Genomic DNA, 14,444 nt, shown 5'->3' on the forward strand with positions numbered 1-14,444 from the left:
GGCCTGGATATCACCGTACACACACCTGTATAGAGTTGTATGGGTGGGGCAGCGGGTGGGCGGGGTCCAGGTGTTTTATTAGCTATGGAGGCTCCAACAGGCTGGAGTTGAGTTCCTGGAGAATCATCAATTTGCTTCTGGATCAGCGGTGAGAGCAACAGCTTGGTGAGTGAGACACCTGACAGGACGACAATATACACAAATAAATTATGTATTTTAACTCAGTGCTTCAAAATTACCTTTACAAATAAATGTGTAATATTCCTCATTAGGTGAGTGAAATACTTTACTTTATTAATTAAAGCAATTTTGAAGTGAAGTGCTGACGTTATACCAAGATATAGATGTTCTTAAATACATAGAAATGAAGAAATAAGTACATAATATACATGATAGACAATGGCAATAAAGATACTAACATTAATTTGCTATAATGTCAGTAATAAGAGCAGCATTATAATTTTATAATAAAGTCTTATATGTGTGTTATATTTAAAAAAAGAAAAGAAAACACACACTATAACAACAATATACTACTACTACTGTAACTGTTAGTAATATTGATATTGATGATAATAGTAATACTTTTCCAATGTCATTTATGATAATACCAAATATGTCCAGATCATATTCATTAAAACAGTATTACTGACTTTATGTGATTTTGTAAAAATTGCATATACATTACATCTTTCCTTTACTCCCCCTCTCTTTCTCCAGATGATGGCATTACTTCCTCTTCACTTTCTGCTCATGACCATTTCCCTCTCTGTCGTCATGGCGACGTCTGAGCCCCCAGACGGCAGTGCGCTCCCCACTACACCTCCCGATGATGAAGAATACGCTGCTTCCTCGTTCCCCCCTTTACCTCCAGGTCCCCTCCGTGGACTCGATTACAACTGGGATGGAAACAAGACAGACCCAGAGACAACCCCAATGCCTGATGATATTGATGCCTTCTGCCAGGGACTGATGGGGGGCTCTGCCGAGATTCCCTGGTTCTGCATGTGCACCCACTGTAGGGGCAGTAAAGGACCCAAAGGAGACCGTGGAGACAGAGGACTTCCAGGTACACACATACACATTCCTCCATCAGAACATGGGTCCTATATTTACCTCAGCTGTAACTATATTTCTTTTTATTGTGGAACAAAGTTAACATTTCGTGCTGATGTTTCATGATAAAAGCGGTCAAAGGAATGGACTAATGTTCTATAAATACCTCTAAAAAAACTCTAAAAAGTTTGTTATTGTGAAAAATAAGCATGAAGATTTATCCTTTTTTGTTGAAATTGTTGAAAGCAAGTATGTTGGGGACATAGAGACCATCAAGACATTCTGATGCTCTTCTTTTTGGTCTGGCTTCCTGACTCTCTCCCTCTCCCTCTCTTTACTATTTATCATTAGTCCCTGTTCATTTCATTTTGTGATTAAAACTGACCTTGCTCGTCTATGAAAGAGGTCACATGACAGTGGAGGTTTACTTTAGTAGCACATTATTGAGATTGCATGTGAGTCAAAGTTTGATCTGAGGTCATTGAGGGTCTCTCTTTCTCTCAGGTATGCCAGGTAGTCCTGGTAGAAGAGGGATGCTGGGGATGAGCGGTCCTCCAGGTTTTACAGGCAGACAAGGGATCAAAGGTAACTATGGAGACCAAAGCCTTCTAATTCCTTAACTACTACTACTGCTCACGGTTTGTATTTGTTTTTGACTATCTTGGTGCATTTGTCCTTCAGGGCAGAAGGGTGATGGGGGTGAGAAGGGAGGCCAGGGACTATCTGGAGGCATGGGAAATAAAGGAGCCAGAGGTTTCAAAGGTGGGTGACACAAAATCACAGTATTTCAGTCGTCCAGCTAAAGAACATTTATTAGCATACAAACTGCATCAGTGGACCAGAGCTACATGCAAACCCAGATAAGCCAATATGATGATAAGAGGGCAGAGCTTCCAGTGCTAAATGACATGACATTAGCAAACAAGGTACAAAACTGATATAACCTAATTGGACTAAGCTGAGTGATATAACAAAGCTAATGTAGCTAATATGGGGCTAAGCTATGATAAAAAAAAAAACTCAATGTTTGATGCAGAGATATGAAGCAGGTATTTATCTCCTTATCTGACTTTGTTGGATCCGTCCTTTAAATGTTCAGATGTAGTTTGCTGATATCAACCGGCTGCACAGAAGCCACTGCTCAGTCAAACTAGACTTCCCTCATTCTGTTCTGTTTTCATTATCCTGAAGGTGAAAAAGGGGACCAAGGTCTGGAAGGCCGCTTAGGGGATCAGGGTCCTAAAGGAGATGATGGCATCTGTCCAGATAACTGTGAGTCCGTTCAGGGTCCCCCTGGAAGCCCTGGCCTTCCTGGCCCTGCAGGAGCCAGGGGTCTGCCTGGATCTGAGGGGCCACGAGGACCCAAAGGTCTTCAGGGTGACATAGGTGGTATGGGTGCTCCTGGTGCTCCTGGACCTCTTGGTCAAAAAGGAGATTTAGGGCCTAAGGGAGACTGTAACTGTACAGATGGAGAAGCAGGGAGTCCAGGAGCGAAGGGGGACCAGGGAGATAGCGGGGGCCAGGGGCAGATGGGGCCTGTAGGGCCGGTAGGGCAACGGGGACAGAAGGGGAACATGGGGCCAATGGGTATGATGGGTGTCCCTGGTCCTTGTATGCCAGCGGTACAGTCAGCCTTCTCTGCCGGGCTGACAGAAAGCTTCCCCGCGCCTGGCGCCCCCGTGGTTTTCTCTCAGGTTTTCCACAACATCCAGGGAAATTATAACTCTGAAACAGGGATTTTCACCGCCCCTGTTAACGGCACTTACGTATTACAGTTCCATGTCAGTGTCAGTGACCGTGTCCTCAAAGTTGGCCTTTTTCATGAGTATGTACCAGTGATAAAAATGACGAGCTCAAGAGATTTAGGGACCGCCTCACATTCCATAGTCCTTCACATGGCCATGGGAGACAAGGTGTGGATTCTGGTGAAAGATAGCATGAGCAATGGCATGGTTGCAGGAGATGAAGCCAGCAGCACCTTCTCTGGCTTCCTGCTCTACCCAGACAACTGCGACATTCCCTCCACAAGAGGAGGGGGAATCTTTACTGAAACCCAACCAACTGACCAACCTTTCAGTTGGTCCAACCCTAACCCCACCACGCCTCCCACTAGTGATGGCTCCAACTAGCCTTTCTAATGATCAAATGACCATAGGTCATTGGTAGAGGGTGCCAATGCTGAATAAATTATTAGGCTACTAATAAATGCTGCACATATAAATACATTATACTATTGAGGATTAAATTACCCAAAACAGATAACCGAGTACTTTCTAGTAACATATTATTTCAAAATGATTGCAAATTATTACTAACAGCTGTATTCTAAATGCTTTATATTTCAACAACAAGCCATAAGCAACATTTGGGCGGCTGGATTCTCAGTTCTCCTGGTCTGCACACTTACGAACGTTAATAAGTTGTTGATAAATTGAAATAGGCTGTTGCACTGTTCCTTTCTGACCTTTCTGATGAATGAATGAGCAATCTAACCTTAGGTAAAGGTAAATAAAGCCCTGCCCACTTTTTGAGAATTCACAGTATGAAAACATTGTGTTATTAGAAAGTTGCTTGAATAAATGAACCAAACCAACTACCAGACATTGTCATCTGTACTTAATAAGTACATTAGAACCCAGACACAGACTCATAATGCGATTCTACAGAATGGCAGAATCCTACTGATTCCGTGTACCTATATGGCTTTATGACATTCTGGCTTTAATCGCTGGATGGAGACACAGACTCATAATGCGATTCTACAGAATGGCAGAATCCTATTGATTCCGTGTACCTATATGGCTTTATGACATTCTGGCTTTAATCGCTGGATGGAGAAATTTAGTTCATGAAAATATAGCACCTGTGCATCAGGAACCATTTACTGAACTACTTTAGTTTATAGTCAATACTTAGACAAGCTAAATGAACAAAACAACAAAGAGAAAAACAAATGTGGACACCGTAGCTTCACAAAATAATGGCGGTGTTAAATGGCCTCTTAGTTCTAGTGAGGGAGAGAAATCTAAGACTACACTACCAATACAGCATATAATGATATTTCAGATAACATTGTCCTTCAATTTTGTCAAAGCAGACTGACAAAAACAGTTTTACTGTCCTGACCTCAACCCCATCCAACTCATTTAGGATGACTTGGAGCCAGAATTCATCACCCAGCATCAGTGCCCACCCTCATTAAGGCCCTTATGGTTGAATGGAAGCAAAACCTTCCGCCATGTTCCAAAATCAGATGGAAAGCAATGAGTTTGGAAATTACACGGTCAACAGTGAAAACCTGGGAAAACACAACCCAAACCACTTATGTGGGGGAAATGAATTGAATTGGTGAACTGAGCCTTTAATCATTCAAATTATTCTAATTTAAATTAAACCTTGAGCAAACAACTGCTAGTTTACTTGTAAAGGCCCAAAGTTAATGTAATATGTATACTAATGTCTCCTTATGCCAGGATGAAAACTAGCTGCTAGACTTTAATGAGCTCCAGCTGAAGCTTCATGTTCTGAGCTCTGTAGATTCAGTTTGACCCTTTACTGTTTGTCTCAGTATTGGGGCATTGTTATGTCTTCTTATGTTTCCTTCACCTGCATTATCCATGAGTCATCAGATTTCAACAGAGAACAACACTTTTTTGGGGGGGGGTCACCTCCCTCTCCACTGTAATAACATCTGTGTATGTGTTGTGATTGTTCTTCTGTTGTTTTCCGTTTCTGTTGAATGTGCCAGCATATTTGACAGCAGGTTTGACTCCTTTCTCCTACGTTTCATCTCATCTCATCTCATCATTGCATGTAAACTGGTGTGATTTCAAAACATTCTGTAAACTTTTACATCCTGTGAGCCATCTGATAACCCTTTGATACTAATCTTATACAATCAGTGAAAACTGATCTATGACTTAGCTTTAGATGCACATTGTTAGGCAGGGCAGGGTTTTCCCAAAAGCTTCCCTGCTCTGTATAATGGAACAAAAACATCCCAGTCTCTAGATGATGCTGGGGTCAATCCCTTCTTTATGCCTCAGTCAGAGGCCCTGCTGTTTGTTTTCAGATGCAGACGATCCTTAGTCCGAGATCCTGATGTTTAACTTAGTTGTAGATTTTTTTATTTCTATTCCAGAAATAAAGAAATCTCTGGGACAAAAACATAAAACCATACATGCAGAGATTATTGTTCCCAAGAAATATAAAAAAATATGCTCATTCAAAAAATATGTTCCAAAACCTTTACAAAACTACCAAAAACTATTGAAGATGAAAATATATAAATAATATAATTTTCTTCTACATTGTAATTGTCATGTGACCTATTGTTGTCAAGTTACTCTCACAGTTTCCTGTGATAGACTACAAATCAAAAGCTTTTTTGTCAGAATGTCTTGATTTCCTCAAACTAAAATGTGTCTCCTTATAAAGTTTTTTTGCTTTTTACAGTGCAGCATTTTGGCAAAGGGGAAAAAATGAAAGTGAGCTCATGAAAATCACTTTAGACTCCAGAAGTTGACGGTCTAGTTTGATGTATTGGATGTCATTTATGTGTCTGATAGTTTGGATATTTCTCTCTTATCACACATGAAAGATTGTTTTGCTTAGACTGAAGGTGACTGTGTTCTCATTAAATGTCCTTTATAAGAATAACTTTAATAAAAAATCAAACAGTGAAAGCTTTGTTCTGTCTTTGTCCATCAAGTCTCAAATCAGTCAGATCAAGTCTCAAGTTCTCTAATAGTTCTATGATAAAGCCAAACTCTGTGTGTGTGTGTGTGTGTGTGTGTGTGTGTGTGTGTGTGTGTACCTCAAACAAATGTGCAAATGAAGCTGGAACATGGAGACTACAGACAATCAGACCAAAATAAGAAAAACAGATTAGATTAGTTTAAATTAATTTGTCCTGTTTAATATAATCCAACATGTTGACAAGCAGGAGGCAAACAGGACGCACATCTTCTTTTCATAGGTGACTCATGGGTAACAACTGTCATATCAACTGACCAATCACATGAGCTTCTCCCCCAGCTCACCTATGTAAAAGACAAATTCGTAAGCAGCACCTTCTACTTTTATAAAGATCATAGATTAAGACAAAATGTAAAAACTTGTTACCCAGAAGCCTTAGTCTAGCTGTGATGAACTGAAATTTTACCTTCAAATGCTAAAATATTTCATGGTTGAAGTCAGTTTGTGATATTGCATAGTAACAAGCATTTTGACTATAAATCATAAAGCTGCATTTCTCTCAACATCTACACACTAAACATGATCAGTTCAGCCCGGCACGTTCTGTTTGTTTTCTATTTGTTGTTTCTGATGGAGCGCTCAGTGCCGGAGCATTACATCAACACACGGTGTGCTTGTAGGCAGCAGCCATGTTTAGGCCTCGTCGTCATCGTCGCCGATAACTCCCTTCAGGAAGTCTCGCTTAAACTCCTCGAACACCATGTCGTCTGATTCACTGTACAGAGGGGGGGGGGGGGGGTTAAAGAGGGCTTTAATAAGTAATTAGTGAGTCGTTGGTCTATTGGTGTTTTTATGTATTCTAAAAATCTAAAGGTTTTGCTAAATGACCATAATGTAATATAATGTAGTGTAAAAAAACATACAAATAGTGGAAAATCCTTTCTCCTTCCCTCCTTCCTTCCCTCCCTTTGTTGTTTACAGTAGGCAGCGGTGCATTTTAGGTCAAAATGACGTTATGTTATCTGTCTCATATCGGTCTTCTTCTGTCTGCGTCATCATCTGCAGCACCTTCATTCTCCATCTCCCGACAGAGAATAGATCTCTCTCTCTCTCTTACCCTCATTTCTAACCTGGTTTTCTTCTCTTCCTTACATCTTCTAAAAGCCGTGCTGAGTTTCAGCTGAACTGTGCCTGGCTGTGAGCAAAGTGGAATGATGGGAGGGTGGAGCAATGTGAGCCTGCACTGTATCTGATAATGCTGCACAACAACAGAGCTTGTTTATCACTGCAACCTGGAAGGGACACCTGTAATCTTGCACGGAGGATGATAGGTAGATGGGGAGTGAAAATATCCCCCAAAAAAACCGATCACACAGCAAAGGAACAAATGAATGCACACCTGAAACTTCAGGGTCACTTTGTATGGGAATTTGAAAGCCAAAATATTTTGGACTGAAGAGGCAGAAATCTCATCTTTTGTATTATTGTATTGTACAGTATCGTCTGGGACAACGGAACAATCTCCATTGTTTTTCCTGTCCATGTTTTCAGTGCCAAAGAGAACACACGACAAACGGACATTTCATCATGAAGAAGCTTTTTTCTATTCTTTCCTTTCCAAAGGCCAAAACATTTGAGCCTCTGAAAACATCTGTGTGTGCTTTCTGCTTCTTCTAGAATTCATAATTTTTTTGTTATTTCAATTTGAAAATAGACAATACATAGAATTTAGTTAAGAGTTTACTTAATTTGTTACTTCATTATTTTAAATTTTCATGACTTCTATCTTTTCAGTTACTTTTTACCAGAAACAAGTAGAAATTTGGCAGATGACACTCAAATGCCCAAATGTGTCATCAAATAAAGTCATTGTTTTACAGAAAAATTACGAAAATAAAACTCAATTCAAATAAACTTACCCTTCCTTGGCTGGAAGTCAAAGACAAACGGACAGACAGACAGACAGACAGACAGACAGACAGACAGACAGACAGACGGAGATGTTAAAAAACAATTACCGAAAAGTATCATGCAAGTTTGTACATAAGTACACAAGGAGAAAAAGGTCAAATGAGAAACTGCACATCAGAGGTGAGACATTATGAAAATGTTTACAAAGCATTAAATATTAAACAAAACAAAAATCAGGTGTTTTAGTTTTAAGGAAAAAGCTGAAGATATTTGTTTCTTGACCCTGGACATATAACTCGAAGAAGAAAGAAAGAAAAGGAAGGAAGGAAGAGAGGGAAGACAAAATGGTGCAGGAGGAGCAGATCTGATCATACCTGGTTCTGGTTTAGAATGCATAAGTTTGAATGGAACCTCCAGAGAGACGTCACTGTAAAACACACACACACACACATATTTGCACATGATTGTACACAGACAAACAGAGTATGTTTATGTTGGAGCTGCAGGAATGGCTGGGCGGTCTTACCTTGATGCCAATGTCCTGTCGACATGAGAAGGGCAGAACAGGAGACAGGATGAGATGACACAGGGGTTTAACTAAAGACTGGCTCTGGAATGTAGAGCGGTCATCTAGGGACTGGAAGGTTCCTTGAAACTGAGCCTCTAACTGTGTGTGGTTGGTGTCTCGCATGGTATGTATCAGTGAATGAATGGGTGTATGTGAGGTCACTATTTAAGTACAGAACAGTTACCATCTTGCAAAGACTTAACCCTGCAACAGCTAGGTAATCCATGAGAATGTGGCCATCTTTGTTTGTTTCTTAAGTGCTATTAAGTGCTCATTCAAATGTGAGCTTCAGCCATTTTGAAAACTGTCATGGTGCGTTTACAGAATTTCCAATGATAAAATAATAAAATATCAGATAAAATCCCACAGTAATTTGGACAGTGTTGGGTCATGCTGTAACTTTGAGAAAAATAAAGAAATAAAGAACTGAAGGCGACTCACCCTGATGCAATCATCCTCACCACCACTTTATAGGAGACCAGCATCCCCTGGATCTCCTTCAACACCTCCTGCTTCACACTGAGACAGAGAGAGAGAGAGAGAGAGAGAGAGAGAGAGAGAGACTTTGACTCACATGCAATCTCAGTAATGTGCTACTAAAGTAAACGTCCAGTGACACATTAAGACTGAAACATACTAACAAACAAACAAACAAACTACATACAATGCATGCAATCAGGTAAAACCATTGCATTAGGTGGCGTACTAAAAATGTACCACAGCCTCACATAAAAATCAGAGTTTGTTGGTGTGTATCATGTGAATTTCCCCGTTGTGGGACAGATAAAGGATTATCTACACACCCTGCATAGGATTCCAGACCCTCCCTTTTATTCTGGATTCAGGGCCTAATCGCCTCTTTATCCTTTAACTGTGTGCAGCTTTGAGCTTAGCTGTCATTTTTCCCTTAACACTCCACACTCGTGAAAGCAAAACAGACAGCATTTTGAGAGAACACGTGCAAAGCAAGTGCAAAAAAGAGTTTCATGCCTGTGTGAGGAAGGTCACATCTGGGTAAAGTTCAAATATTTAGCGAGACGACCTCCCGGGTATCTTGTTCCATAGCTTTGGGGCGTCATTGACAAAGGCTGCATTCAACTTCAAACATTGTGGCCCGTGAGTGTTGAGACTCAATGCCTCAACACTCACGGGACCTCAATTTACATGAAGCAGCCATTCACATTTGACTCTACTGACCTAATTATGGCTCAGTGTTACAGAATGGTATGTTACAATGTTTCAGCCCGCGTCTCTTCTCTCTTACATGCTGGATGATGCCAGGTTGGTGTCTTGGTGTTTGAGTCGTCCATCCAGAGCGAGGCCTCTCCTCTCCTTGTTGTAAGCCAGCAGAGGGTAAAGAGCGAAATCCCTCTTCAGACTGGTCCCTGAAGGCACCGTATCACTGGGAATAAAAACACACACATACAGCTTCACTAACACTACAATAACTCACTTCTGGATCAAAGTCTTTCCTTAAATATTCAAACAAAGCTAATTTCAAGTCTCTCGCCTACATTTCCAACACAAGCCATGAAAATCTTCGCCAGCAGTTTTACACATCATTTCTTATTCTTAATACAAGTTTAGATAAATATTCAATAGCTCTATTCTTTCAGTGTGTAATGTTTAATGCTGTGTAATGTTTATGTTAATTATATTTGACGTAGACAGAGTACAGGTGTAAAGCTTTACACTGATACTTACAGCGTCTCTTCTCTGGCAACTGATTTGACGTACTTGTCATTAGAGTAAAGAACAATATTGGTCACCTGTTCCACTGAAGACAAACATGAGAAAACATGTTTAAGAACTCATTCAATCATATTTTCTGCATCGATTCATACAATGTCACAGTAATTGAAAACCTATTTAAGCTGCATTTAACAAAATTAGGTAATTTTAAAATAGATTATTAATGTTTGTTGTATCAGAGCAGTAGATTATTACCTTATAATAGATCTTAGTAGGGATGTGATCCCGTCAGAATCAGTACAATATTCTCTGACATATTGAAACTATAGTCGTCCCTATAAAATACCGATTTAACTCAAATACGCCAGAAACAACATGGGTGTCACCTGACACACTGATGTCTTTGATGTTCCTGCTGGACGAGTTGGTGATTTCAACAGTTGCACTGACCGGTTCGCCGTGGTAGAAGATCTGCAGATAGAGAGACAGACAAAGAGACAGACAGGTGTTACGGACCGCATTGACTCATTTAAACCATTTTCCCCAGACATTTATTTTTCTTCACACAGGATCCTCTTGCATAAAATGTTGAGTCAGCAGATTGGCTCCATTTCGGACACTTGTGACTCCACCAATTGAGATGAACATGTTTATTGTTGATTTGTCGGGCAGAGTCGCCGTGTTGCATTGTGAAGCAGATGGACTGAAATCTAAGGCGGTACAGAGGAACTAGGAAGAAGTCAAGTCTATATAAGGTCACACACGTGAGGAGCTTCAGACTGGCGAGTCTGTACTTAAGTGTAGCTGTCTCACATTTCCAGTCTGGTTGACTGTTTACTGACTGACCTCTCTGGTCAGGCTGAGTTTAACATGCAGTGGTTTATCAGACATCAGGAACTCGAAGGTTGTTTCTGCGACTGGAACCACTTGAGTGTCCACTGGACTGTACTGGATCTTACGGATGGCGAGACGAACTGAGCTCCTGTACAGAGATGTAACACAAACATCAAAACAATGTTTACAGTGTTGAAATTCATGTAACTGGATTTCTGTTGTACTTCTCACATGAACTCACTGTTTGTCGATATTTGCGAACGTGTCCTGGTTATCAGCGCAGAAAGCCTTCACCTCGAATTCCACCGTACATTTCTGCTCACACACAAACACACATAGACGGACTGGTTGACCTCACTAATCAGGAGTTTATATGCTGCTTTGCATACATTTTACACTCTTTCACAGTCACCTTCCCCACGTCAGACGGTCCAGGCTGCAGAGTGACAGAACAGGGAAGGTTGTCTGGAAACTGGAACAGAAACACAAACAGAACATTTACTTAACTATCAAATTATGACTCATAGACACGTCTGCACACTACTACAAAGTCATAGCTTATCCCAATCTAACTCCAATACATTAGTGTGTGTGAGACAATAGACTAAGTATTTTGCTCACTGGTGATCATTTCTCTTAATTTTGTGGCTATTATGCTATGTGTCTTATGTTATGTTAGAGCAAAGCGTGTCCTCGCCTCGAAGTAGAAGGGGAAGGCGTCGTTTCCCAGCTTTCGGAGCAGTTTCTCCTGGATCCTGGTGTGAGTCAGCTGCTCTTTATCCTGCAGCTCAGGGAATACCTGACGAGTCACCAGGAAGATGTCCCGCCGGAGGGCCACACCCATCACATCCATGTCGTATTGACCGTACCGGAACGTACAGGACAGGGTCACGAACACTGTGGGCGCATGAAGAAGGAAAAGGAATGAGACAGATTACACAAGAGAGAGTTTACTGGATGGATTTAAAGGTCTAAACCGATCACATTCAACAATAACAATGTTCTGCCAGGCTCTATCCCCATTAGCGAAAATGAAAATGTGTTGTTACAGTGTTTCTCTTTAGAAAGGAGTTATGCATTTTTTGAAAATCTATGTAAAGTTTTCATTTCTGCAAATAACAGAAGAACAAAAATACTAATAAATCCTGAAATTAATTATGAAAATGTGATTGCCAGATATTTCTCATATTCTCTTTATCAGATTTTATATTTAGCTATATCTCAGTCTGAATGTTTTGTAAAGCAATAAGACTGTGAGCAGACAAACATTGACTGCTTGTACATTGTTAGTCTAATGCGTGTGAGCTATTGCCTTCTTTTCTAGAACCTAACAGTGGTGCTTCACACACACCAACCTTTCTTTCCTTTGACCTGCTTTTGGTCAATTAATACAACTCCATCTGAGAGAGAGAGAGAGAGAGAGAGAGAGAGAGAGAGAGAGAGAGAGAGAGAGAGAGAGAGAGAGAGAGAGAGAGAGAGAGAGAGAGAGATTAATACATTAAATATGAAGTAAATCAAGTCTACACAGCCATCGACACTGGCCTGATTAAATTTCTTCAAACCTTCATCCTCTCTATTCACAGAAATACTGGATTGTTTCTTTGGACCACTGTGTTAACCTCCACTTCACCTACTGGTAAAGTGCTCAGAGATGTGAAACAATCCATGAAGGAGAAAACTTCAGCACCACTTGTAATAAGTACAACATTATTTTGACAAACGGACAAAGCACATAGCACAGCTTCTTGGATGATACGATTGGGTGGAATCACAGAGAATGTAATGATTTCCTCATCCTTCTCCCTCCCTCCCTCCCTCCCTCCCTCCCTCCCTGCTGCACCCTGGTCCTGTCCTCACAGCTCATCCCACCCAAGAACATGGGAAATGTTTGACAACTGAGGTAATGATTCCCCCTGTGGTAAATGTTGGTACTTCCCACCAAAATAGAAGGTTTTTCCCAAATTCAAATCCAGCATTAAGGAGGATTAGCGTTATGATCACAGAGCATTCAATTTATGGATTCTAATCAGGATTTAATGAGAATTTATGAAAGTTCAAAGAAATAAGTGTGTCAGATCAGCCTTTTGATACTGGATTTTTAAATACATTAATTTGAGGATATGAAGATGATAACATAATGTAACAAAAGTTTATGACAACAATCCTTTTTCAAGGATGATTCTGAACTTGAGTTAAAGGAAATATAGTTCAATATACATAAAATAGAAGACTGTGAAACATTGATGTGGCTTTAGGTCAGCTGGATCATAGAGTCCATTGGAATGTTTGTGTGGAATCTCACCAACTGGATCGACAAAGTCACAGTGATCCACAAAGTCCCTCTTGCCCATGTAGACAGTCACCTGGAACACAGTGGACAGGACAAAGTGTGAAATCAGTAAAGAAATATTAAGATTATGGATTAACCCTTTTGAATCTTGTCAGTTTTGCTTATTTACTTTTCATTGAATTTGGAGTTGACACACAAAAAGCTATAGCGTACTAATTGTCTCCTCAGACTCTGATCCTTGATACAGTCTGAGTGTGTGGTGGGTTTTGATCACTTATTCCTACATGTTATCTGTTGAGCAGTTAAAAACATGTCACGAGATGTGACACATGATTGGTAGGGGTCAAGTATGGGGCTTTACCCCACTATCAGCTGTCTGTTGATGAAACATAACGCATAACTTAATACATGACAGCATCTTGATACATCTCGTCTCCTTCAGTTGCTCCCCCTGCCCTAGTAAGGTATCATTGTGACTGCTGTCCCCTAGTGGTGTTAAAGGGTAGTGGATTGTTGATTGATAAGATACTGCAATTTCCTGTTTAAAATTTACAACAAAACCTCTTCTGGACCCTTTCCCCCAGCTTACGATTACTACTACTACTCTTACTGGTTGTGTAGTACTTACCGACTTGTCCTTGGAGACTTTCTTGAAGACGACATGTTTGGGACTCATGATGATTTATGAAACTGCAACCTTCAGCAGAGAGAGAAATCAGTAGAAAAGTAAAAGTAAATTAAAACGTGGACTTGGGTTCAAACCTGATTTTAAAGATTATTATAACATTAACAATGAGTATTTGTGTACATTTTATTTAATTTTTAATTTTGTTTTGATGACTGTCCCCTCTGTATGTAAGTTTAACAAAAGGTTATTCATTTTAACTATTAGCAGCCACCAGCACTAGAGCTAACACAGGCCAACTGTAAGTGTAAGTCTTAAATCTTTTATTTTACTTAACTCTCAAAATCAACCAACATAAATATGTTCTTTCCTTCTCAATGATAATGTTAATGGAGACTATTTAGTCAGACACAGACAGGTCCAAACAGTTCTTATAAAATGAATATTGTTAAATTAAACTTTTTTAGTGGTGAAAAGTCCAAATTTAACCCACTTCTTTTTTTTTTTTAAATAGTGTCATTTTCCTAACCCTAACCCTTAACATTTGATAGTGAACATACGTAAACAAACAGATAAACTGACCTGATGTGTTCAGTCGGAGGATGAGAGAAGATTTAAAACAGCTGATCAGATTTACAGAGCTGCATTTATACACACACACACAGAGCTGTCAGTCAGGCTTCCAATCACTGCCCACACACAATAATACAATAATAATCCTGGACTAATAAACACACATTACATCATCAGTGCCTCTTTTCCCCTTCCAT

General features: G+C 40.1%; 1 protein-coding gene across 2 annotated transcripts; it reads right to left on the reverse strand.

Moving 5' to 3' along the window:
• Positions 1 to 6,040: 6,040 nt before the first annotated feature.
• On the reverse strand, positions 6,041 to 13,725 carry LOC142992622 (S-arrestin-like). Of its 2 annotated transcripts, XM_076143120.1 has the most exons (15): positions 13,678 to 13,725; positions 13,062 to 13,122; positions 12,115 to 12,159; positions 11,457 to 11,656; positions 11,172 to 11,231; positions 11,001 to 11,074; positions 10,772 to 10,907; positions 10,312 to 10,396; positions 9,938 to 10,010; positions 9,498 to 9,635; positions 8,675 to 8,752; positions 8,192 to 8,206; positions 8,040 to 8,092; positions 7,674 to 7,683; positions 6,041 to 6,529 (listed from the first exon to the last, which is right to left on the reverse strand). In XM_076143120.1, the coding sequence occupies exons 1-15, from the start codon at positions 13,723 to 13,725 to the stop codon at positions 6,448 to 6,450; spliced, it is 1,158 nt and encodes a 385-aa protein (XP_075999235.1). In that variant the 3' UTR covers positions 6,041 to 6,447. The 2 variants fall into 2 exon arrangements, with proteins under 2 accessions (XP_075999235.1, XP_075999227.1); XM_076143112.1 differs by lacking the exon at positions 7,674 to 7,683 and having other exon boundaries at positions 6,041 to 6,531; positions 8,035 to 8,092.
• Positions 13,726 to 14,444: the final 719 nt, after the last annotated feature.

Source organism: Genypterus blacodes, unplaced genomic scaffold, assembly GCF_046128005.1.
Source record: "Genypterus blacodes isolate CSIRO-AG114 ecotype Tasmania unplaced genomic scaffold, CSIRO-AGI_Gbla_v1 ptg000003l_1, whole genome shotgun sequence".
In the NCBI taxonomy this organism is placed as follows: Eukaryota; Metazoa; Chordata; class Actinopteri; order Ophidiiformes; family Ophidiidae; genus Genypterus; species Genypterus blacodes.

Bases quoted from the DNA above. Each gene is read 5' to 3' on its own strand.
- LOC142992622 (XM_076143120.1), bottom strand. From the start codon at position 13,725: ATGAGTCCCAAACATGTCGTCTTCAAGAAAGTCTCCAAGGACAAGTCG. The intron at 13,123-13,677 runs GTAAGTACTACA...ACTGTGTTCCAG, and splicing joins AAGTCTCCAAGGACAAGTCG to GTGACTGTCTACATGGGCAA. The intron at 12,160-13,061 runs GTGAGATTCCAC...TCTCTCTCTCAG, and splicing joins TGACTTTGTCGATCCAGTTG to ATGGAGTTGTATTAATTGAC.